General features: G+C 37.6%; 2 protein-coding genes across 5 annotated transcripts in view; both read right to left on the minus strand.

Moving 5' to 3' along the window:
• prkd3 (protein kinase D3) overlaps positions 1-9,939 on the minus strand; it is a 261,740-nt gene extending 251,801 nt beyond the window's left edge. For 2 of the 3 annotated variants that reach the window (XM_077238666.1, XM_077238668.1), the window contains exons 1-2: positions 9,535-9,939; positions 8,509-9,168 (exon numbers count right to left, since the gene is read on the minus strand). In XM_077238666.1, the coding sequence (XP_077094781.1) occupies positions 8,509-8,796 (288 nt within the window). In that variant the 5' untranslated portion in view covers positions 8,797-9,168; positions 9,535-9,939. Of the gene's footprint in view, positions 1-7,224; positions 7,248-8,508; positions 9,169-9,534 lie in introns of those variants that run through there. The other variant, XM_077238667.1, reaches the window with a different exon arrangement.
• Positions 9,940-10,547: 608 nt separating this feature from the next.
• On the minus strand, positions 10,548-23,055 carry mocs3 (molybdenum cofactor synthesis 3). 2 transcript variants are annotated; one of them, XM_077238624.1, is made up of 13 exons: positions 22,811-23,055; positions 22,279-22,411; positions 22,108-22,200; positions 21,177-21,297; positions 21,026-21,100; positions 20,806-20,923; positions 19,376-19,484; positions 18,231-18,293; positions 17,952-18,115; positions 17,499-17,546; positions 17,156-17,252; positions 13,837-13,938; positions 10,548-10,744 (listed from the first exon to the last, which is right to left on the minus strand). In XM_077238624.1, exons 1-13 carry the CDS (start codon positions 22,901-22,903, stop codon positions 10,587-10,589), a joined length of 1,374 nt encoding a protein of 457 aa, XP_077094739.1. In that variant the 5' UTR covers positions 22,904-23,055; the 3' UTR covers positions 10,548-10,586. The 2 variants fall into 2 exon arrangements, with proteins under 2 accessions (XP_077094739.1, XP_077094740.1); XM_077238625.1 differs by having other exon boundaries at positions 17,156-17,249; positions 17,496-17,546.
• Positions 23,056-25,768: the final 2,713 nt, after the last annotated feature.

Consider the following 25,768-nt stretch of genomic DNA (forward strand, 5'->3'; position numbering starts at 1 on the left):
ATCAACCTGCCCTCTCCATCGCTCCAATTTCCTCACAAACCCCACAATTTTATTGGACATTGTTAGTAGGTTTGAATTTGGGCCCTGAAGAGACGAATTAAGGGTATTGAGTCTATCAAAAATTTCAGAAAGGTATGCAAGATCTGTGAGCCACTTTGGGTCAGTAAAAAAATTTGCAAAGGAAGATGCACAATCGAGCAGCCACCGTACCTCCGTGTGCAAAAGTAACGATTCATATTCTGGCCCCATTTCTTTGCATAATAGGCCAAAAAGTCAAATACAAGTAGTTGCGAGGAGTTTGAGATGTCTGTCGACTCGTCTAACTGCAATGGGAAAAAAATCTGTCCCGTATTCTCTCAATTACTTGACATTTGATGTCGGTTGCCATTTCAGTAATACAGCGGCTCATAGTGTTGTCTGGTAGTGGAATTTGTTCAACGTCACTGGCAAACTTATCTCCAAACATATTTCTACAGATGGCCATTGCTGCTGGACGAATGAGGCTCTCTGCAATTGTATGAGGCTTTTTGTCCTTGGCAACTAAATACACCACCTCATATGATGCTGTAAGCGCTTTGACTGGCACAGTGGTTTGTTTTTGATTTTTTAATCCTTATTCTTTACGGCGAAAAAAGTCAACTGGTTTATCTTTTAACATCAGGTGTTTGGTTTGTAAGTGGCGTATTAGTTTCACAGGTTTCAAACTGTCATTTGCAAGCACCTCAGAACATACAACACACTGTGGACGTGGTTCGTGATTAAGTGTGATGCACGTGAATCCGTATTTTATGTACTGTTCGTCATACTTTCGTCGTTTTGATGCACCCAGGCCTTTGGTTTTTGCTATTAATCCTCTCTGCGTGGAAAGCCCCGTTGACGTGGAGGGTTCGACATCAATTTGCGGAAGTTGTACGGGTTCAGTCTGACACTCTTCTTCTTTTTTGCCTGACGGTTCACCCGTTTTATCACTGGTATTATTACGTTTAAGCCACCGGTCCATTTTTGTTTTGTTTTAATATTTAGTTTGAACTCGATCGCGTCAACTCTGCTCCTCTGCTCTGTAGCCAACTAATATGTAAAGGTCGCCTCGCCTGATTATCTGCGGGACTAATCAGATTGCCCCCTCTAGTGGATGACTAAAGATTTGCCATCTTACATTCACGTTTCACTTAAGCCTCTGAATTCACAATTTCTCGCGCCCCCCTTAACAGGTGTTGGTGCCCCCCTAGGGGGACGGGCCCTACAGGTTGAAAACCCCTGGGTTAAGGTGTAAGGGAAGGGTCAACAGTGCAATTACAAATGTAATTACATACATTAATTACAGCTGTAATTACACACAGGTATTTTCAAAATATAAATACAATGTAAAAACATGTATGTACACAATAAGTCCATTGTATCAAATTATTAATTTCAATGCAAGTACATAGTACCTATAGCCACTTAATATAAAGTGGGACCTTTTTTTTATTCTTGTGGCCTCTTAATCTTTAATCAAAATAACTCTTGCAGCAACATCTTTTCTTTTCTGTGATGACGTGTTTACGTGACAGGAGGGCGGGACAACCTGTCACTCATATACGATCGACCAACAGAAAACTATACAATCAAATCCCCATGGACAGAATCAAGTCCCGCCCTACATTTTTTCTTGTTTGAGAAGCCATTTCACACGGATATACATCACAATAGGGAAGAAAAGACTAAAGCAACTTCCCTTTAATGGGGCTTTAAAGTAAAGAATTCCCTATTCGCCAATACGTCATGCGTCGGGTCAGTGGTCACTCTTCAGCTGGAACTAGACTTTCCGAACTAGACGGAACGTATGGCTGTTACCAGAAGCCAGTGATTACAGTTTAAAAATTAATTCTATTCGGATTCTTTAAGGGTCATAAGAAATTTTAACTAGCAGCATATCTTTTTGTATGGAAGTAAAATAATGCCAAATGTTTTTGAAACAAAAAGCCTGTTGAATTCTACTACTTGAAAAAAATATCCATTGCATTAACCCTGCTTGTATTTTGATGCATTGTATTTTTAGGGATTGCATTTTTATGAGCTGAAATTTAGCATGGTTGAATATTTAAAGCGGCACTATGCAGGATTTCTGTTTTTGTCAAACAGCAATCCCTAGAGTCGCTGTAGAGTACTTGTATTTAACGTTACTGTCGTAAACACCACTCACGCAGAGCGTATCTGCACCTTTCTTTTACTGTCTATGATCTGCACTTCATAATAATAAAGTAGCCTACCGCGTTAGGCTTACCTGAGCCTAAATGCCAGATGACACCATTTTCATTTTTGGGTGAACTAACACTTTAACAAGTGTATGTCCACAACAAACCAATATATTTCTACAAAGGGTTGGGCGATGTCCCCTAAATTGGCAGTTGACGATGTTTCCAGCAAAACATCGCGATGGACGATGATATCGTCGGGGGGGGGGGCTACGGAATCGCGCTGACCATCACGGAGAGAGAGAGAGAGAGAGAGAGAGAGAGAGAGAGAGAGTGAGTAGCTACTTCTACTGTGTTTACGCCACGGCAATACTCGGCTTGGCATCTTGAAGTATTTCTATGTTTATTTGGCCGTTTAGGCTCGCAAACCGAAGACAAAGACTAGCCTACTAGGCTATGCTCGCGTGTTGCGCTCGGAGCGTGCGCACAGCATCCTATCAGTAGAATTCAGTTCTCTTTCGCGACTTATCGCGCTTTTAATATTTCTTTTCAATATAAAGCACATCCTGATCTTTTCTTTCTCATTCATTCATGTTTTATTATTAATAACTTTAAACGGAATCAACTGAAATCTGCGCGGATTATCAACAATACAACACATTTATACATAAATTAACGGTCTCTGCGGCAAAAGTGAAAGTACCTGCGGCCAGCGGGTGAAATGTTTCGAAATGTCTCTTTGAACAGCAAAGCACCCGTTTCAATAAAATGATATATTAAAGTTTATATAGCCTACTTTTACATTTTCGCTGCTGTTCTAAAATTATTTTCGCCATCACCTTAAATAAGCAGCAGCTGGTTGAATCCCAGTGCAGAGTGCAGGAGCTGTAACTGTTAGGTTACCACAGAAACGTAGGCGGTTAGTTGATTGCTGTGGCGACTCGTGACTCTCGCGAACAGCACTGAACAAGCACGTCTTCATTTTTTTTATCGTTTGTTGGTAAAGGGTGAGAGACCAGGTGTGGCTCGCGAGCCAGGTCCCCAACCACTTGTGTACAGACGAACAGGAACTGTCGTGAGACTGGGCCGGTCTGACAGGGTGGGGGGGGTGGTCAGCCATCACGATGGACGATGATATCGTCCATCGGCACAACCCTATTTCTACATATAATCATGTATACTTCTAATTTATTGCGGTGCAATTGTGGGAACATATCATTAACTGTATCAATAACAGCACATACGTTAGCCGAGCACTAAAGTTAATGACTAATTTAACAAAGTTCGTAAAACAAATCTTGCTCCATCCTTTATCATTCCTCAAAGTAGTAAGAACAACAGACAATCTGCATTTATGGGCGCAATTTTAAGTTAAAGTGGCCCACAGCTGAGAAGCTAGCTGTTAGCCATAGACCTACACAATATTAAAAACAAAACTACTTATTTTGAACACCTGGTAGAAAATACAACATTAATTAATCATATTTACAGGTTGTGATTCTGAGGGTTGGTCCAATTGGTGGGTACTAGGGTGTCGAAATTAATCGTTTCTACGATGTATCGCGACTCAGACGAGGACGATTCGGTATCGGTTCAGTAATAGACCGATTTTAATGTACTGACGCTTTTCTGATGTCATTTATCACTTATGTGGTTTGTCACGGTAGCATACAATGGCAGAGGGAGGCGAGACGCGAGTGCGAGTAATTAAAAATGCTCCAACTACTTTAAAAGCCTACATCTGGGCACATTTCGGCTTTTATGAACAACCTGGTAAGCACGACCTGAAGAAGACACACGCTGTTTGTGCTCATGTCACGCACAAATAGAATATGCAGGAGGTAATACCACTAACTTGATAAACCACGTTTGCCGTTTTCACCCCGAGCTGTTAACGCCTGGCAGAGTCTGCCTTCTTTAGAGTAAGCGGATGTGCTCCGACGTCTGCCGAATCCGCAGCCAAAAACAAATCATTCACCCTCCTCAATAATTTTATCTGATTTAAGTATCAGCACCCGATGGTCAAAACACAATACAATTATTCTGTGTTGTTACGCGTGATTATAAATGGATGAACGTCACCTTCAACAGCGGACTAGGCGACGGTCGATGCACACATCTCTAGGGTAACATTATACACTGATGAATGAGCGCTGCTTTTGATGAACATTTTTTTAAAACAAAATTGATTTGACAGAATTTCATTTCTTAATGCCATAAACAGGCTTTACTCCCTTGAAACTTACACTGTAATGTCACTGTTTCTGTCACTGCGACTTCCCGAACAGGCGAACACGCAAACACACACACACGCGTGCACGCACACATCCCTTTTGAAGTAAAATTGAAAATTGAGGATGCAGTGCATCGTAATGCATCGTGATATCAAATTGAACTGAATCGATGACATGATAATCGTAATCGAACCAAACCGTGAGACCAGTGTAGGTTCACACCCCTAGTGCAGTGTTTCCCCTACAATGTATTCAGCAGCGGCGCAGCGCCGCCGCTGGATTTTCAGCGCCGCTACAAAATCTTTCAATGATTAGCAATATCACGACATTCACTTCATTGACTTACCTAAAAACACTGTCATGGCGACCATGGAGCCCTTTTTAACAAGGAGGAAAGAGCCACATATGGAAATATTTTCGATTAGACTAATGTCACTTTGCCATAAGGGGCCGTTCACATAGCACGTTTTTTGCGCGTGCAAATTCATTATTTCAAATGCGGCCAGCGCGCTCGTTTTTTCAAGCGCGCCTCTGTTCATGGTTGCATAGCAACGACAGACGCCACGGGAGAGCAAGCCCTTGTGGAAAGGAGAAAGCGGTATGAACTGCGCTCTCCATGAAGACGAGGAAGTATCACCTACTGCTCATAGTCCTGATAGTTAAAGTTAAATCATATTTAATTTTTCAGATGAGTCTACTAAACTTGTTGGTGTCCTTCAGAAATCATTCTAATATGATGATACGTGATGCTCTTTTTTTTCTTCTTTTTTTTAAGATTCTTTGATTAATAAAAAGTTAAAAAGAACATCATGTAATAATATTTCACTATATTAGGCTATTGTTTTTTCTGTATTTTTGATTAAATAAATGCAGGCTAGATGAGCATAAGACTTCTTGCAAAAACAAAAAAATACCCCCACAATATCATTCAATTACCAAAGCGCCTTAGAGATCTTCTATAAAAAGCCCAGAAAAATTAAGTGCTCACAGATTGGGTGTGGCCTTTCCCATTACGATAAAATTTTCAATAAATTGTAAATAATCTTTTTCTGGGTTGTGCCGTTTCATTTTTCCCATAAACAATTTCTACACTGAAAAAAATTTGGAGTAGGATTTACTTGAAAAAAGCTAGGCAACTTTTTCCACTCAGAAAATGCTAGTAAATTTACAAAGATTTGCCAAGTAAAAACCTAAACATATTTATCAGTAGCTTTAATTACAAATCTTTAATTTAAAATTTACTTGGAATATGGAATTAAGTCAACTTTACTTAACCTAGTTAAGTGAAAGTAACAAAGAAAATAAGTAATTTTAACTTGGCTAGTAAAAGGTTGATAAATATCAATTTATTTGAAATTTCCTTTACATTACATTTCATTCAAACAATTTTATTGAATTATACCAGTCATTTATAGTATCTGTTTTACTTAGAGTATCTAAGTAATTTATAGTTCATCATGTCAGATGTTAAGCATAATGTGAATGCAAAGACCTCAATACTTGGTAGACAATACACAATGACGGTAACATTTGATGGATCGTTTTTGTGTTTGAATGTGTCATTTTGAGCAGAAAATTTACTCGAAATGCCACAAAATGGCAAGTTACTTAATCCTGACAACAAAACCAATGATAAAACAGTGTAAATACTGCTGGAAACCAGTGAAAAATGAACCTCATTAATTATTCAAGGTCCAGTGCATGATGGGAACCCCAGTGTCAGAAAAGTTGAGTAATTTTTACTTAATTTTATTGAGTTGATATTTACGCTTTCATTTCTACTCGCTTGAATTAAGTACTGATATGGAATTTACTTAGTTTTTTTTATTATTGCCTGAACTAACTTTTTCTTTTAAATTACATTGGTTTTTTTTCAGTAGTATTTACCTTACCAAAAAATCATTTTTTACAGTGTACCAAGCTGAAAATGAACACAAAAGAAAACATGAACAATCCGGTCTAAAATTATAAAATGAAGGTTTCTGTTTGTGACTGCAGTTCAAGGTACGTGCTGCAATAATCATGCCTTGAATCAGTTGATGGTATGTCATATTTGTTTTTCTCAAAATGTCCATTTCTATCCACAAAACTTGCCAGAAGTCATGGTTTAAGGGGTTATTTAAAAAAAAAAATCTTCCAGGGTGCATGCCCCCGGACCCCACCACGCGCGGCTTGGTAACAACCTCGGGCACATAACAGCACCGCTGCTGGAAAAATTTCTAGGGGAAACACTGCTAGTGGGTACTGACCCATCTTTAATGGATAAGCGTTTTGTAAATCTCATCTCGACGCCATGGAAATTTGAAAAGCAATCATCAAAAGATAATACTGCTGTTGTACTGCTGTGGTCATTTTAACCACTGACTCTTCACATCCTCATACTTTGGAAGTGTTTACAAAGATAAATTAATTTTGCAGCGCAGAAAACAGTCTCCTCTCGACATACACAACACCAGCTACAGTGTTTGAGGGAGGGCCAGAGTAGACGTTGTTCACGGGCAGCCAATGAAGACCACCAAGGGCATTATGCAAATGTGTTACCGTCTTACGTATCATGGAAGCGATACTGGAATTCCTGATGACTCGTATAGAGAATTGATTCTTTCTTTTGGGAGACAATAACTTTATTTATCGTGCACGTTCGACTTTAAAATTTCACAGACCATTTAGCATTTACATTCACAGACAGCTATATTAAACATATTTGGCGCAGTCCTTCAGCCTGTTCTGACACAATGTGGTGATCAATCTAATGTTTGTTTTTTTCATATCTGACCAAATAAAAAAACTTTAAAATATGAAAATGCACCTACCTGTAAATGTTTTAAATATGGACCTAAATTTTGGACACACAAAAAAAAGAATATATATATATATATATATATATATATATACACACACATGTGTGTGTGTGTGTGTGTGTATGTATATATATATATATATATATATATATATATATATATATATATATACACACACACACATCCACATATATAGGCTAGGCCTATATATCATATTTATCTTCATCATATTTAATGTAAATGATGACATCTCTGAAGAAAGAGCATGTTTACACAATGTGTGACCTTATTTGAAGAAACGCTTAAAACCACTTGGTTACTGTCTGCTTGAAAAAATGTGTTTCCGTTCTAGCAGATTTTTACACACGTGCTTTTATCTGCCTCATGCATCACACAGACACTGAGACACACAATCTCATGAAACACATCGTAGGGTAGAGATGTGCTTGTAACCTTGTACTATCCAAAAATCAGTTCGAGAGTCACTGTGTTCTATTTGTCCACATCATAATAGTGTGTCCAAAAAACCAGACCTCTGTTTGAAATATCAGTATTAAATTGATCAACTATAACACATGAATGCCTATATGTAACTATAGGACAAACCAATTAAAGAAATCTAATGCAAACAACACTAAAACATATTATGGGTCAAAGACATATACGACCTTTTAAACATGATCTAATCAACCATCAACACTTAACATCAGTATCTCTCTCTAACTACTTATATGTGTCTTAGAAACCACTAACACACCATGGAAATGGCCTAGCAACACCCTAGCAACCACACAGCTTTCAAAATTCAAGTCTCTCTTCAAAACTACAACTAAAATAACCATTTCATTCCAGGAAGATATTTACTGTAATACTATGTTACGACTGAGGTCAAAAAATTACAGCCATTGCCTTAACCATTTGACCAGTGGAAACATGCTGCACAACACACATCCCACCTCATCTGCCGTGTTTGTGGATCAAATCAGATTTAGATGAGTTTGAATGAAAATGTGTTCTTTAATCAGTCACTAATGCTCCTCATGCTCATCCTCCTAAATCAACTTCCTGACGATTACAGGAATAAACTCACATCAGTCAGTTAGTCTCACCCTTTTAGAAAAATTAATAGAATTCAATTTCATAAATAATCACGTGCTCTAAATATTAAGGAAGAACACCGTATGTGTAGAGCTTTGATAGGGACACTCTTTCAAATGATGTTATAATGTGTGCGCATGCAAGATTTAGTACTCTTGATGAAAGTTAGAGATCATCACACAAATAAAATGTTATTACCTTTTGATCAACTATGGAGCAGACCAAATCCTTGACAGAATTGAGTGACAGATCATGTGGCTCCAGGGTGACCATCTCCCTGGTGAGTCCGATCTGAAGGAGGAAGGACACTCCTCCGTGAAGGGAGCTGGTGGGGCTCGGGACACTGTGATTGCCATTGGAGAGGCGGACATAGAGTGGCACCGGAGGGCTGGGGGATGGAGAGGGGGTCGGGGGGGCAGTCTGATGCTGAGAGTGGACGAAGGGTTTAGGTAAGGTCAGAGGAGAGGTGCTACTACTGGCAGACATTAGTTACCTCCACAGGTTGAGAGTAAACTGTGTAAAAGGGACAAGCTTGGAAACCGTGGCCGATACCCGATGAGGGAACAGGTTGTGTTTTTAATCAAACACAATGTTATTCTGTCCTAAGGCAGGTGAACAGATTTGGCACAGTCATGTGCAATCCGTGGAGTACGAGGCAGCAAAATTGGAGCAAGGAATAAGGTGCCTATTTTTTGCTACGTCCCCCTCTAAAAACATGAATTCCCGATAGCAGATTCATGGCTGCCTGTGAATTATCCAGCACATGTTGAGTTGATAGTGTCACTCCACGGCTGAGCGATCAGGATGCCAGCAGGATGATTTACAAACTGCTTTCCATTGCAATCCAGCTCCTCATATCTGTTTGAAACAAACACATTCAAGTCTTTATTCCACAATTCCCTGACTGGGAGCTACAGAACTCATTCATTAATAAGAATAGCGAGTTATTGAATATCCTAATCAGAGTGTAAATTCAAACTCCTTGGTTTCTGGAGGAGTTTTGCACATTTTTGTCTTTTGCTATGAAGAACTCCAGCTCACATCTGGAAGCACATCTGGAGACCCTCCCACTCTAGATCGCATAACTGGCACAAGACCACAAAAACCAGCAAAACAAGTTATACAATGTCTTTGTTCGAGCTTTATCACCATGCAACATTAACAACTGATTCTCAAGACGAAATAAACACACTGAACAGAAGAGGGAAAGAGAGGAACACATACCTTTAATGCTGGAAAGGCGTTTCCCTGACAAGTGAAGAGATTAAGCTTCCTATCAATGCAAAGCGAGGACTTGAAAGCTTCGGGGTTTCGTGTTTAAGGCTTCTGGGGTTTAATTTAGCCGATTAACCATCGCTCAATTATAGACTCCGTTACATGAGCTCGATTCGAAAACTTCTTAACCTCTTCTCATGTCACATTACACGCGTCTTAGTATGCACTCTCCATCTCCCGCGGGCAAATAACAAACGCCGCACAGACAGCGAACGTAAAGGCTGAAGGAAATGGCAGGTCTGTCGAGCTAAAGAAGTGAAGTTGAGCTTCAAAAGTGCATAAATGTTTTTTCTCTCTCTCACTGTCGTACGCGCATGCCTCTCACGCGCAGTTTCCGTTATGTGAGTATTCCGCGTGTGCGCGCCCTCTAGCGGCGTCATTCCACAGCCACTATGACGCATTATATAGTCCTGATGATGCATTGTAGCGGCCTTTATCCGTGATTGCAAAAAAATCAAGCTGTTCTTGCTCATCATAATTATAGCATTGATCACAAATATATTACTATTATGTAAACGGAAGGGTTTAGTGATTCATTGAAATATAAAAATGAGAGGTGGGGGGGGGGGGGGGGGGGGGCTCCACCGCATAATGTTTGTAATGACGTAATGATAGTAGTCATTATAGCTTAAAGTTTCCATACACTTAATATATTAATATAACATTTTGTATATCCCGCTATATTCCGTATACTCCTTATCACAATTGTATTATAAATTATCATTACAGGTGTACTCTAAAAATTTTCCATGTGATAATAACTGTAATGAATATTTATTTGAGAACCTAATTAAAACTTGAAGGTGCAGAGTAGTATTAACTTACTAGAATCATTATAAATGGAGAAATCAGTCTGATTATATTACACACATTAAAAGATGCATTGAAAAAAAATGCTGGGGAGTGATGAGGTGCCATAAAAATAAAACCAATTATAGCATAAATTAAATAAATAGACAAAATGAAATTCATTTGAACTTTATTGCTTTCATTCATTAATATCAGTATTGAGGCAAAGAGTGGTCTATGTTCTTGGCCCAGGCCATCAATCCTCCACTGATGTCCTTCACAGTGATCTGCTCAATTTCTAGGCCAGACATTTTCTCCAGGAGCTGAACTGCTTTCTGGGAGTCATTGCCAAGTTTGCACACCACAAACACTACAAGACAATGAAAGTAAACATACATATAAAGTTAGCTGATTCACTCCATTCAAGCTCATTTACTCCAATCATACAAATAATCTTTTACCAAATATATAAATAATCAATTTAATGCATCCTTGCTGAATAAAAGTATAATTTTCTTTCTCTTTATAAAAGTAAAAATAATTTTTTACCTAGTAAGCTTATTCACAGCAATCATACGGCACACAAATAAGCTTCTTTTACCAAATAATATATATACCAAATTATGTATTATCAAACGTGTGTGTGTGTGTGTGTGTGTGTGTGTGTGTGTGTGTGTGTGTGTGTGTGTGTGTGTGTGTGTGTGTGTGTGTGTGTGTGTGTGTGTGTGTGTGTGTGTGTAAACAGATACATATAACTAATAAATAAATACATACATACATACATAAACTGGAATTATTTTTTAAAGTCTCTAATGCTCACAAAGAATGCATTTCTTTGATAAAAAAAAAATTGTATGTATATTATAAATGATCACTACAGATGTACCATATAAATTTTACCATGGGATAATGATAACTATAATGAATATTTATGTATATATAATTTATATTTATATATAAAAAAAATATTTTAAAATGTAATTGGCTGAACTGGTTCTGTTATCAATTTGTATTGATGTTTAATTACTAATAATGGTTATTATTAACAATGTTCAAACAATGTTCAAAACTGATTTTACTCATTATTTTTTTCACAAAAACGTGGCATTATTTCAGTACTCGGATGGTAAGAAAGTTATAAAATGAATTTTTTTGAAATAAAAATATTTTTTAACATTATGAATATCTTTAATATCACTTATGATAAATTTATTGTGGATACTGGATAAGTGTTATTTCTTTCTTCGATTCTATTTTATAACCTTTTCCTTGAGATGTTGGTGTGGAATATTCCAGTAATATAGTTTTATAATTTAAGGCTGTTTCTTTTCTTAGGCAGTTAGCATCTTTTGTTAGTATCTATCTCAAGTGAAATCAAGACTTATCCAATTAGTTTAAATAGATTTACATCTCATTAAAAAATCTAAATATACAAGTCTAAAAACTACTTGATTATTCAACATGAGGCCAGCTGTTTCTGATGACTTTCTTGAGAAAACTTAGATTACGCTTCCTCTGTGCTCAGAATACTCAACACATCTAATAAGTGATGCCATTTGGCATTCAGATGAGCGCTTATTATGGATAAAGATAGGATCATTATGTATGGCTCAACACCATTAATTTTCATACCTGCGCATAGTGACATTTAGTTTTTCTCAGAGGTGGAAAGTAACAAAGTACATTTACTCGTGGGTGTCAGAAGCAAAAAAAATGTGGGTGGGTCATCCTCCAGATTTTTTTACTGGAGTAGATTAGGGGTGTTCCCGAAGCCAAATACCTTTTTTTTTAAATCTCTATGCAATAATTAGTGAAGTGAATGAGTGAGAGTAAAAATTAAACGAACGTAAATCCGTCTATGCGTGCATCTCTCAGATATCAGAGCTTGGCAAGAGTAATATCAACTCAAATAGGCTACTAAATGTTCTACGATATGATACCGTATATTATTGTATGTATATTTAAATGATTTAAGCCTTTTACAATATGATAGGCTACTCGAATGAATGTAATAAGCACAGCAAGGTCACAAATCAAATAGCCCATTGCAGTTTCCGCCAGTAGTCGGCACTCATGCAATGTAAGCAATGACGTACATCCGAGTGAACGAGACAGAGGGAAGTTAGCGAGTGAAGGGCATGACAATTTTGGACTGGAAAGCAGCACAGGTGGAATGGATTTGAGCAGCAGCGTGGAAATCAACGCTGTAGCTAAAACGCGGAATGGAGTTAAATTTACTAGGGCTTTTCTCAAATGGAATGGATTTGACTGACGGCGCTCTGAAAAGTGAACAGACATATCCGCTGAATTAGAGACGTAGAAGTGAGTGGGTCCAATATCATTGGTGTTAAAAAGTGGGTGGGTCTTGTCCCACCCATATAAAAATTTTCCCGACGCCCATGCATTTACTTGAGTACTGTAATTAAGTACACTTTTTGAGTATCTGTACTTTACTTGAGTATTATTTTTTCAGGAAACTTTTTACTTTAACTTCCCTACATTTGAAAGACAAATATCGTACTTTTTACTCCACTACATTTCTGTCAGGGTCCTTGAGTAGAATGTAGTAATGTCAGTCAGGGGATGATTTTGGTTGCAGGGGTTGCATTTTGGTTGGAAATTAAAGTCGGGTTGACGTCAACATCCAACGTCAGACAGACGTTGGATTTTGGTTGGTAAATAAAGTCGGTTTATCACCTGAACCCGTCGGACAGACATTGGATTTTGATTGGAAATGAAAGTTGGGTTGACGTCAGAACCCGACTGATGTTGGTTTCTGATGTCAACCAGATTTTCATTTTCAACCATAATACAACGTCTGTCCAACGTTGGAGGTTAATATCAATCTGCCGTTGGATTCTGACATAAACCTAATTTTCATTTTCAACGTTGGGTTTGGTCTTCTAAATGCAAATTTTTTCATTGTTTTGGACCACACTAGCTTACAGATAACAGTAAGGCAAACATATTCCTACTGAAAGCCAAAAAAGTTTAAATAGGGCACTATTTGAGGGAACAGCCATTTGTGAGTCCGAAACCATTGTGGATGTTATTAAGTGCACTTATTCAATCTCACATTCAATCCCAATACTGGAACTGTGTTCTAGAAATAAATTTGATATTGATATGAGGGTAGGCAGGCATAGATTCAGAGGCATAATGTACTGTAAGTATTAAATACAACAATGCAACAATAATAAAACAATGCAGTGACATTTACTTTTGATACTTAAGTACTTTTAAAAACAAGTACTTCTGAACTTTTACTTTAGTAAAAATCGGTCTTTACAACTTGTACTTGTAATGGAGTAATATTCGACCAGTAGCATCTGTAAGAAACGTATGTACTTTATCCACCTCTTTCTGCACCACATTTATTTGAGCAAAAAGAACTGAGGTGCGGGAGAAGGGAGTGTTCAACATTAATCCCAAAAAACGGCATATTACAAACAAGATTCTTACCTGGGACTTGAGATTTGGTCTGTTGTTTGAGGTTACTAATTGTATCTTTTAAAATTGTGATGTGCTCAGCCTTTTTATCCTCTAAACTAGCAAGTGGAATGTCTGTCATGCAAGGTAAGAAAATTCAACTGAAGGAATTAACTTGATTTTTACTAAATCTCACACTAAATATGAAGAATGAAGAAACGTCAGCAGCAGTGAGACGAGTGTTAGTGCCTCCAAACCAGAGCACGAGAAATGAACAAGTGTTTATGCCAAGTGGGTAAATGTTATATTTGGTCACCTGGGGCCTGTTGTATAAACATTGCTAATCTAAATTAATCTAAATGTGTATATCACATGGAAAACAGAGTTTACATTTTTTTTTTTTTACCTCATTACTTTGCTAAGGATACTGATTTTAAAAAGGTAGACTGAGATGGTGAACAGGAACATGGTTTGTGTAAAACATTATTAAATGTTTGATTATTAGTCAAAAGACTAATCAAATTAATTACCGTTATATGTCAGATGTTGTGAGCGATACAATTGTGCAGCATTTACTTCAGTAAAATCGATCCATTGAGTGAATCTCTTAGCTGATGTGAGTGAGTGGAGGCGGGGCTAATTTGCATGTACATTGTTCAACATATACTAAATTAAGCAAGGGTGTGGAGTTATATTCAAGCTATTTTAAGGTATAAATAATTTTTTTCACAGAAAGAAACTTTTAGATATGTCATTTTGGAGATCAAAAATTAGTTTTAAAATTATTGACAACAGTGGGACTTTGAACTCTGTTTTCCATTTGATATACACCGATTGATTATGCATTAACTCTCATTAATGGAGTTAACACTCAAATTACATGATATCACTATCCAGAAGTTACAACATTTTTATATGAATTTAAATTAAATAAAAATTTTGAAAATTTTTCCTGTGGCATGCTGTTTTTTAATGTTCCCCTTCGACAGTCACTACGAGTGGGTCTAGACTGACGAATGGGGATCGCTTGCGAGAGCCTATCTACTTCGAGTGAAACTAAACGAGCCACAACTGCCCCACCCCGGGTATGTCTGTGGTCCTGTTGGTCCCGCTTGCACGGTGTCTGGGAGCCTGGCTAGCGCTTCCCAGCCCGTCTCGCTGGCTCATCCGTACCATCAGACCCGGCTATGCGATTCAGTTCGCCCGGCGCCCTCCCAAGTTGTCTTGCGGGCAGAGATCGATGTCCTACTGGCGAAAGACACGGTCGAGCCGGTTCCTCCAACAAATATGAAGACAGGGTTCTACAGCTCCTACTTCATTGGGTTTGGCCGATCTTGAACCTGCGAACCTTGAATTGGGCCCTGCACAATCTCACAGTCAAGTTGCTCACGCAGAAACGCATTTTCGAATGCATCCGTCCCCAAGATTGGTTTGCAGCGATCGACCTGAAGGATGCGTACTTTCATGTCTCGATTCTTCCTCGACACAGACCGTTCCTGCGGTTTGCATTCGAGGGATGGGCATATAAGTACAAAGTCCTGCCCTTCGGGCTGTTTCTGTCACCCTGCGTCTTCATGAAAGTCGCAGAGGCAGCATTGTTCCACTCCGAGAATGTGGGGTTCGTTTTCTCAACTATCTTGACGACTGGCTGATCCTGGCTCAGTCTCGAGATCAGTTGTGCGAACAAAGGGACATGGTGCTCCATCACCTCAGCCATTCGGGCCTTCAGGTCAACTGGGACAAGAGCAAACTCTCCCCTGTGCAGAGGATCTCTTATCTCGGTATGGAGTTGGACTCGGTCAACCAGACAGCGCGACTCACAGAGGTGCGCGTCCGGTCAGTGTTAAACTGCTTGAGTACAATCAAGAGCAGGACAGCGGTCTCACTGAAACTTTTTCAGAGGCTCCTGGGGCATATGGCATCCGCAGCCACAGTAACACCGGTCGGATTGCTTCATATGAGAAAAACTGGTAAAAAGCCTAAGAGGTAATAGCTACACCACCAGTCAAAAGTTTAGAGTAATTAAGATTTATTAACATTTGTTGGGTCAAAATCACTATATTTGTGCCTTTGGTGTCCTCATCAGAATCACTCAGTCATCATGAACATAAAGCAAAATAATGAAATTCTGCGGATTTATGATAAATGACCAAATACTTACACACATATAAGTACAATCATAAATCTCTTTAAATGTGTTTTTTATACCATTTTTTTTAATATTCTTATTTTCCTCAAGTTGTCTGATAAAAAAAAAATCAATTTGATCATTTATATGCTATTTTCACACAAAAAAAAAAATATTTTGCACGTGTCCCCAAAATTTCTGTCCACCCTGTCATTATGGGGTAACTGCCCCTTTAAGAAACCTGCAGGTGTACTCAGTGACATTCCCACCCCCATTTGGTTTTTCTTCAATGGAGGTTAAAACATCTGCAGCAAGTACACCAAGTTTCTACACTTATATTTCCTAATTTTCATTTTGGGTTTGTAGTTGTCCTTTGTCCACCCTGTCATCTTCATATTTTATGAAAATAAGCTAATTATTTTAAGTTAGCAAAACCTTTTGTGTAATTTCTAATTTATAAAGAAATTAGGCCAGTTAGTATTGTTTGAAAGTTTGACCAGATATATTTGTTGTTAGATGTTATTTAGTTCAACTATCACATATGTTATAGGGAAACAAATATGTTGTAGTAATTTCATTATTATCAAAAGACTTCTCCCATTAACTAAAATGCAATGTTGAGAAAGGGACTAAATATCTTTCCGAAAATCTACATTTTATAATCACTATGCAATGAAAATGTATTTACTCTACATTTTGTCCATGAAAAATACGTCCATGACAGGGTGGACATATTTTGTGGTTTGTTATATTTTGACATTTATAAAAAGTGCTGGAGCTTGACCATTTTAACTGTATTTTTGATCAAATAAATGAGCATAAGTCTTTCAAAAACATCAAAGAATTCTTGATTTTTTCAAACTTTTGACCGGTAGTGTAACAAACAAGAGTAGATATTATGAAAAGCTTTAAAATAAAGTTAATCTATTACAACATTAATCGTAAAGGTAATTTGCAGAATTAAGATTAAATGAAAAATTAATTGTGGGATCCAAATAAATTTGACGAGTTATAGTAGGTTTTTTGGCGAGGGATTTGAACAAACGCAAACTCAAAATATAAGCAAAAATAATAATAGTGAAACTTGCCTTAGGAGGCGCAACTAATTAGAAAAAATGTATAACTCCATAGTGCACTGACTCACATGTAGAGTTTCTGTTGTATATTTCAATGAAGCAAATGTCTAATACTAAACTGTTAAAGAGAGATCATGGGAAAGGATACTGATTGAGGTTGACAGATGGCTAATGTCCACCTCTACTTTGGGTCGAACGTCAAGGAGGAGATGAGGGGTTGAGCTGTCCAAAATGGCTTTATACTCCTGCAATGAAAGACAAATATTATATATGTGCAGTATCTGAGGAGGGAAGCTGCACAGAAATGCAAGATGACAGATCAGATCTGCTTTAAATAATGACCAGCTACACACTTCCACAATGCTCAGTAATGGACTGGCTAACATAGAGCGGTTCTGCTAAAGATATAATCTAAACTACCAAATAGAAATTTAAACACCCCTTATTACATTCCTCTGCATGCCCAGAATTATGACAAATAACTGTACTACCTGCACAGAGACTCTCTGTTCTTTGGTTAGAAGATTCAGTCTCCGACACTGTAAATGAAATAAAACAGAAATAACTGAGAATAAATCAGCACTGGTTTTCATTACACAACGTTTAAACCAAAACCAGCACAAATAAATGCTGATGTAGGCCATGTCTGATCAGGCGACCTGATTGTAAACCTTTTTGGTTTTAGAGTTGATTTTTGACTGAATGTATTGGCCATGGCTGAAAGGAGTTTTCTTTTCCTAAGTTTAATAATACAGTTACATTGAATGTGTGGTGCATGTGCATGCATTGAATAACTGCATGCTTTTCAAAGCTCAAGAGTAGCATGTCTCTGCAAAACACACGCTCCATAATAAGTGTGTGACAGTGACGCCTTGTGGACGTTTAACTACAGCTAATCATTGACACACACATAAGGAAAGTGTGAGATTGCCTCATCCTCAGACCTTATCCGTAGCAGCAGAACCACAGAACTGCTCATAGTCCTGGAGCTCAGTGAGCGTGGGCTTCTCTCCACACACCACACACTCGATCTGCCTGGACCGCAGACGTATGGACCGGAAACGCCCCTCCTGACCATCAAACATCAGAAGCTGCTGCTCAAATGAGGCTGAACAGACCAGTTAAGCAGTAATTTCATAATGTTCTGCCTACAGTATTGTAATAAGTGAGCTTAAAAGCATAATAGTTTCACTTTAGGATGTCATTAAGGGTAGAAAGGATACATCCTTGACCGGACGCAATTTTCAGAACTTCTAATGCTTGAAGGCAACCCATTATACCAGGCACTGCAAGTATCAAAACAAGTCACTTCAAAGTCATATCCTCAATGCAGAACACTGCAACTTATACTTTGCAACTTTATAATTATTATGAACTTATAATTATGGGATCATTACAGAAGAATTCATATTCACTTTTTTTTCATATTCAAACAAATAGTTTTTTGAGGTAAGATCTGCAGTAAAAAAAAAACAGTATTGGTGTTTTAGATAAGCAAAGAACTTAGGATTCAGTTTTAAGTAAATGAGAGAGACAGACATACAAAATTCAGTATGGAATTAAATGCAAAAAAGAAGACCAACTGAAATTTAGTATGCAAATGTCAGTCAATTTCAAACTTTCTTCTTAAATTACCTTAATCAAGACCAATTATGCCTTCACGTGTTCATCTTTCTTTAGTGTGTAATGTTGCTGTTTGAGGATGAAAAAGCTCTGACAGTTACAAAGCACAAAGTCCCTCCAGCAGGAGTTATTCTCAATATCAGTGTCACTGTAGTCTCGAGCTTTCTTACAGGAACGTAAATGTCACATCATTTAAATCATTGCTGCACAAGGCATATACAAAAAAGGGGTGGGGCCTGGTTGAGTTGCGTTAGTAGTGTGTTGAAACCTCATTAGTAGTGTATTTCCGAAATACACTCGAACCGGTTGAACAAGCATAACACACTGGTCCAGCCGACCAATCAGAACACATTGCGCTTTTCAGAAGGAGGGGCTTCATAGAGAGATGCGGAAACTAAAAGCATTACTGACAGAATGGGAAAAGAGGAGATGCAATAATGTAAAATATGTGAAAAATAAGGATTTTTTCACGCATGAAAACCTATTCTAGTAGAGCCCAAAAACAAAATCAAGACTTTGTAAAAGGGCATAGGTCCTCTTTAAATTGAACAAACTACTACAGAAGACTGAAACTACCTACAAAACAAAGTTTTAATGGACTTTGTACAATAAGCAAGTAGTTCTGGCTGAAAAAAATATAGAACATTGTGGAGAAGAACGATGAGAAGAAGATGATGATGAAGAGGAAGAAGCAGCAATCTCTGAAACTACAGAGTATAATCAGGTAAAGTAGAGTTAGACTGACCCACTCCCAGAACCCCTCCATCAGAGCAGTTGGTGACAGTCTCAGGAGGAGGTGGAGAGGGGAACAAACACCGGTAACACGGCCCTCCTCTATAGTTGTACACCGTGAGCTACAAGAGAAAACATTGAAATAATCAAAATCTCCCAATTAACTCAAAAGACACATTAAATTAAACTGCATATATACTCTTATTCAAAAGTTTGGGGTCAGTAAGATTTTTTTTTCCTTTTTTTGAAAGAAATTCATACTTTTATTCAGAAAGGATGCATTAAATTAATCAAAAGTGACTGTAGTGACTCACAATTGGGAGACTGTAAGATGAGCATGCTGGAGAATTAATGAATCTCATGATTGAATGACTCAAAAATGTGAGGTTACTTTAAAGTGTATCATCATGCACATCATTATGCGCCGATAAGTGCTTTTGTGTTGCACTGCACTGAAAACTTTCACATAATTTTTTGCAATCAGAGATAATTCATGTTCACCCTATATATTTGTTCTATCTTATCTATCATGTCTGTTGACCTATTAAAAATTGGCAAAGAAATGCTGTTTATAGTGTGTATATTCAAGTAGTTATAACTATCATAAATGTATTGTTCATAAGATTGCTGACACTCGTCACACAAATAGTAAATTGTAATTGCAGTTTTTTTTAAATAAGAGGTCTACACTCACATTCACTTATTGTATTTATTATATATTATTATTGTTGATGGATATTATTTTTGAAATATTATTATTCATATTTTAATATATTTCAGAAATATTTTAAAATAGGCAAATCAAAATACAGCTTAAGGCTTTATTACAACTGTGTTAAACAACCACATTAGTATAGAAACCTGTTTCCACAGAGTAAAAATGGTAATTTGTGGCTCATCAAGACTGAATTTATTTGATCAAAAATACAGAAAAAAACAAACTGTAATATTGTGAAATATTATTAAAATTTAAAATAATGTTTTTATTTTTATTTGAATATACTTTTACACATAATTTATTTATGTGATGTAAAGCTGAATTTTCATCAGCCTTTACTCCAGTCTTCAGTGTCACATGATCCTTCAGAAATCATATAAATATGTAAACAGTCCTGGTATCAAATTGTACTGGGAGAAAATCAAGGTTGCAGTGTCTGTGTTAGACATACACTAATACTTTCTTGTACTTTATTTCTCTCAACTTTCTTTCTTCTGCGCAACACAAATAAAGATATTTTAAAGAACGTTGATGTGAAAAAGTATTGCATCCCATTGACTTCCTGTATAGATAAATATACAATATATTTTTTCATTTTTGGCTGACTTTAAAAGAATGTGTAAAAGAATCCAAATACTTGCGACCACTGTAAATAAAAACTTCAAATATCAATGTACAGCTCACTGTCTGCCGGTTTGATTGAGATATTGAAAAGATGAGCTCACCTGTCCTTCCATTCGTAGAGCACTCGCTGACACTAAAGGCTTGCCGGCCAGAACACACGCATCGTTCACGAGGTACCGTGTAGGAACGTTGTCTGAACAGTCTGCCACAATGTCATACATGAAGATGCAAAGTCAAGGACACAAATAAATGGGCTTCGCACTGTACAGAACTGCTGAAAAGTTCAAGATTAAATTCTCATAGCAATTCATGAGTGGATATTGTTGAATGAGTTGTCTGGCGTTGTCTCTGGAGAGCTGGAGGTGATAGGGAACACACTGAACTGTGGAGTTCAACCTGGAAGAGATCACAAGCAGTCAACTCTCCGTCGTTCAGTTGTTCACCTGTGCTGGTTTGTGAGGTAGGATGGTACCTGCTGATGGCTTGTGCGGCAGACAGGGCTTTAGGCTGACCTTGAGTCACTTCTGAATGAAGCACCTGTCGGTGCAAGTTACTCAGTTCCACCACATCATAGTCCAACAGGCCCAAACGTCCTGAAAACACAAACTACATTAATAGCTGCCAACTAGTGCCATGGTACAATTACAGCTGTCTTCATGCAAGCGTTTGCTTTGGGACACAAACTAAAATGAGATATGGTTTTCAGGGGACCCATTATGAAGAGCGGATTCAGCCTTCATCTCTTCTACTTTAGAGTGACCCTTGACCTTGACGCACAACGTAATGACGACCGCGGAAGCGCAGAGGATAGAGCAAAACAAAACACCAGTCACGAATTAGAAGTCTAAACGGCAATTTTTAAAGAGAAATGTCGGAGGAGCTTGAGTTTGTTGCCGAGTCCTGTTTGTTTGAACCGCGAGAGGTGTCTAAACTTACATCCTACGTCATACATGCGTCACTGGTTACTCTTGTGGCGTAAGTCGACTTGCGTAGTAAGCGTACGGTCGTCTGCCGAAAGCTAGTTATTTTAGTCGACAAAGTTTTAAATATGGATATTTTTCATATTTAAAAATATCCATATCCCAAACCCGAGTCGTCTGGAGCACTTTTATCATGGATTGATTGACCACTTTTATGGACTTCAAAACAGAAACGGCCATTTACTGCCATTATAAAGCTTGCAAGGGCCAGGACATGTTTTAATATAACTCCAATTGTGTTTGTCTGGAAGAAGAATGTCATATACACCAAGCATCACTTGAGGGTGAATAAATCATGGGTTAAATTAAATTTTTGGGTGAACTATCCCTTTAATACCGGGTGTCAACAGGACCTTACGTGTACAGATAAACTCCTATACTTAAAAGCATTATGAACATAGTAAACACACATGGCCTCTTTACCTATTCCAGCTGCAGCCAGATACTGCGCAAGAGGACAACCTAAACCTCCACATCCCACAACCAGAACAGATACATTACTTATGGCAATCTGGCCTGTGGAGAAAAGAAGATTGTTTATGAAAAGAAAAAAATAGTTACATAATAAAGGTTAAAGTCAAAATATTGTTTAACCTTTAACACCAAGTTCTGGTAGGAGAAGATGCCTGCTGTATCTCATGATGTCATCGTTGCTCAGCGTTACATTTGATTTCAGTGGTGAAAGATTGGTAACCTTCTCCTGTAACTCTGTTAATATTGAGTTTCCCTAAAAAAGGAGGAGGGGGGGGGGGGGGGGGGTTTCAGTTTTTAGACAAGAAAATGCTCTGCTCTGAGAAGGCTTCTTATATATTTGACCATAATTATCTATGTCATATGACACTGATGCCTTTCAAAGGATTATTCTGTCCAACTATTAATAAATGATTTGAACTGTTCTATCGATCCATGCCTTTAAATCTTTATCTTCAGAAAGATAATTGTTAAGTGTCTGACCTAACCTAAACCTTAAAATATTTTTATACCATTTTCATTCCATACAACAACACATATAAATTGGCATTAAATATTTGTTGTTAAAATCATTACATACGCATAACGGTACAGAATCACACAAAGGCTTTGTTATCTGAATATTTGCAGAGTTAACAGAATAACTATTGCAGACCTTTTCCATTTGAAGAAGTTTCTTTTTCAAAGCTGCAATCTCTGTCTCTCTTTCCAAGAGCTGTGTCTTCAAACTTAAAATTGTATTATCCATCACTAACAATCACCTCGATATCAAATTATTATTATGAAGCAGTTCTTATAACATGCAATTTAATTATGTGTAAAGAAATCACACTGCACAGGACTTCCGGGTTTCCGCGCATGTGCGACCACGTGTAGTGCACGTAACACGTGATTACAACTGATCCGTAATACACGCTCCCAGACTCTTCTTCTTCTTCTTCTTCTTCTGTGACTTTTATTGGCAGTTTGCAATCTATGTGCATTACCGCCATCTACTGGAATAAGGTGTGATCACATTGGGACGTGAAAAAAAAAGAAAATTGGAACCAGAGCCCAAGCTTCAGCTGGCGCTACGTGTTTAGCTCCTCCAGCTTCAACCTCAACTCAACCTCCATATAAAAAAAAATATATAAAAAAAATTAAATAAAAAAAACCCCACTAAAGTCTTCTTGCTAACTGTGGTTTTTTAAAGAAATTCTATCACTGCTTTTATTGTAGAGTGTGTTCCTGGTAGTTTCAACAGGTTGCTTAAATTAACAGACTTCTTTGTTACCCTCTTAATTTTTTCTCTCTCTTCAAGGTACTGCCTACATGTCAAAAGTACATGCTTCACAGTTTCAGTTTCCGTACAATATGGGAACATTCCTGTCTCATGTTTCCCTATTATATGTAGGTTGCTGTTCAGTCCTGTATGTCCTAACCTTAGCCTAGTGAACCATGTTTGCTCCTGTCGTGATAATGAACTCATTTTTTTAACTGTCACATTTTGTTGAATACTATATAAATTACTACCTTTTTCCCCCTTATCCCATTTATCCTGCCAGAGTTTATGAATACCATCTTTAATTATTGTTTTAATTTCTGATTTGCTGAGTGGTACCTGTATTTCTACTTGTTCTGCTTTAAGTGCTTCTTTTGCCAACTCGTCTGCCTTCTCATTCCCCTCAATACCTGTGTGCGCTGGAACCCAAGTGAACTGTGTTATTAGCTTCTGTTGCTTTATTCTGAATAATATCTGATGAACTTCGTCTAAAAGATCCTGCCTGCATTCAGATTTCCCAGTCTGGATGCTAGTTAAGGAGGACATAGAGTCTGAACAAATAACCAATTTATATGGCTTCACTTCTTCTACCCACTGTAGTGCCATTATGATGGCCGTCATTTCTGCAGAGAAGATTGAGAGGTGGTTTGAGGTTCTTTTTTGTATTGTGACTTTATATTTAGGAATGTATACAGCCACCCCCGTTTTACCTGCTGGTTCTTTGGATGCATCTGTAAATATTTGTACTGTATCATTATATTTTACTTCTATATACTGTTGTACACTTTGACACAATCCCGTCTTAACTATGTTTTTAGTCTCTAAATTAACTACAGGATAGCAAAAAAACCAAGGAGGAGTTATGCTCAAGTTAACAGTTTTGCTGCAGGATATATTACTGATTCCCATTTCATCTGCCTCTTTTTTACTACTCCATCCAAAACTATTTTCCACAATGCGACCATATTCCCAGCATTCCTCTAACACCAATTTTGTAGGATGTATATTCTCATGCCCTTGTAAGTTTACCCAATATGCTAGAGAGAGCTTTAACCTCCTAAGATCTAAAGGCATTTCCCCTACTTCCACCTGCAGCGCTGAGATAGGTGATGTTCGGAAAGCTCCACTACACAGCCGGAGAGCTTTGGCCTGCAGCCTGTCCAATTCAGCCAATGTCGTTTTAGCTGCTGTTTTATATACTGTACATCCATAATCAAACACTGATCGGATTATTGCTATATCAATTATTTTCAAAGAAGAGCCTGATGCCCCCCAATAATAACCTGATAGACACTTTAAAAGATTAATTGCTTTCTTACATTTTTCCACCATTTTCTGTACATGATTTCTAAAAGTGAGTTTACTATCAAAACACACACCAAGATATCTTAACTCATAAACCTGTTTGAGAGATTGCCCATATATCTTAAGATCTATTGTTGGTTTTACCCTTTTCTTAGAAAAACAGATGAATTGCGTTTTTTCTACTGACAGATGGAACCCCCATTCAAATGACCATTTTCCAACCTGACTAATTGCTGTTTGCATCCTTTGCTGTAAATTATCTATATTACGGCCCCTCACCCACAATGCTCCATCATCTGCATATAATGCCCTGTTTATCCTTTGATTCACTCCATCAAACACATCATTAATCATTATATTAAAAAGAATTGGACTGCATACACTACCTTGTGGGGTGCCATTATCTATTGTGTATGTACTTGATAACTCTGATCCTATCCTTACCTCTATGGTTCTATCCTTTAAAAAATCTTTAATCCAGTTAAACATTTTACCACCTATTTCCATTTTATTCAACTTAATTAAAAGTCCTTCTTTCCACAGCATGTCATAAGCCTTCTCTATATCAAAAAATATTGCCAAAACAGATTCTTTATTAACTTGTGCTTTACGTATCTCATTCTCTAGGCAGACTACAGGATCCATATTGTTCTTCCAGTACGAAAACCACTCTGGTATGGTGTGATCAGCCCTCTGCTTTCTAATGTGTGCCCTAACCTTTTAGTAATCATCCTCTCCATGAGTTTACATAAATTAGACGTTAACGCTATTGGTCTGTAGCTTTTGACATTCGTTTTATCCTTTCCTGGTTTCCCTATAGGGACTATTACTGAATGTTTCCACCCAGTGGTTAATTTCCCTCGCTCCCAAATTTATTATATAACACCAGTATCACATTTTTTGCCACATCAGATATTTCTTCAATCATTTTATAGCATATCCCGTCTCTCCCTGGTGAGGTATTTTTTACACCAATCAATGCTCTTTTTAGTTCAAACATTGTAAAATCTGCATCTAGTGAGTTCTCCCCCACCACTTTCATCCCCA

The sequence above is a fragment of the Siphateles boraxobius genome, unplaced genomic scaffold, assembly GCF_051911475.1.
Source record: "Siphateles boraxobius isolate OS27281-9 unplaced genomic scaffold, OSU_SipBor_1 22, whole genome shotgun sequence".
Classification (NCBI taxonomy): domain Eukaryota; kingdom Metazoa; phylum Chordata; class Actinopteri; order Cypriniformes; family Leuciscidae; genus Siphateles; species Siphateles boraxobius.

Excerpts from the sequence above, each read along its gene's own strand:
- mocs3 (XM_077238624.1), bottom strand. The coding sequence starts at position 22,903 with ATGGATAATACAATTTTAAGTTTGAAGACACAGCTCTTGGAAAGAGAG. Across the intron at positions 19,485-20,805 it reads CTCTACGAATGGAAGGACAG|CTCACGGTGTACAACTATAG; the intron begins GTGAGCTCATCT and ends TTTCTCTTGTAG. Across the intron at positions 18,116-18,230 it reads AATTGCGTCCGGTCAAGGAT|CCTCATTTGAGCAGCAGCTT; the intron begins GTATCCTTTCTA and ends TGGTCTGTTCAG.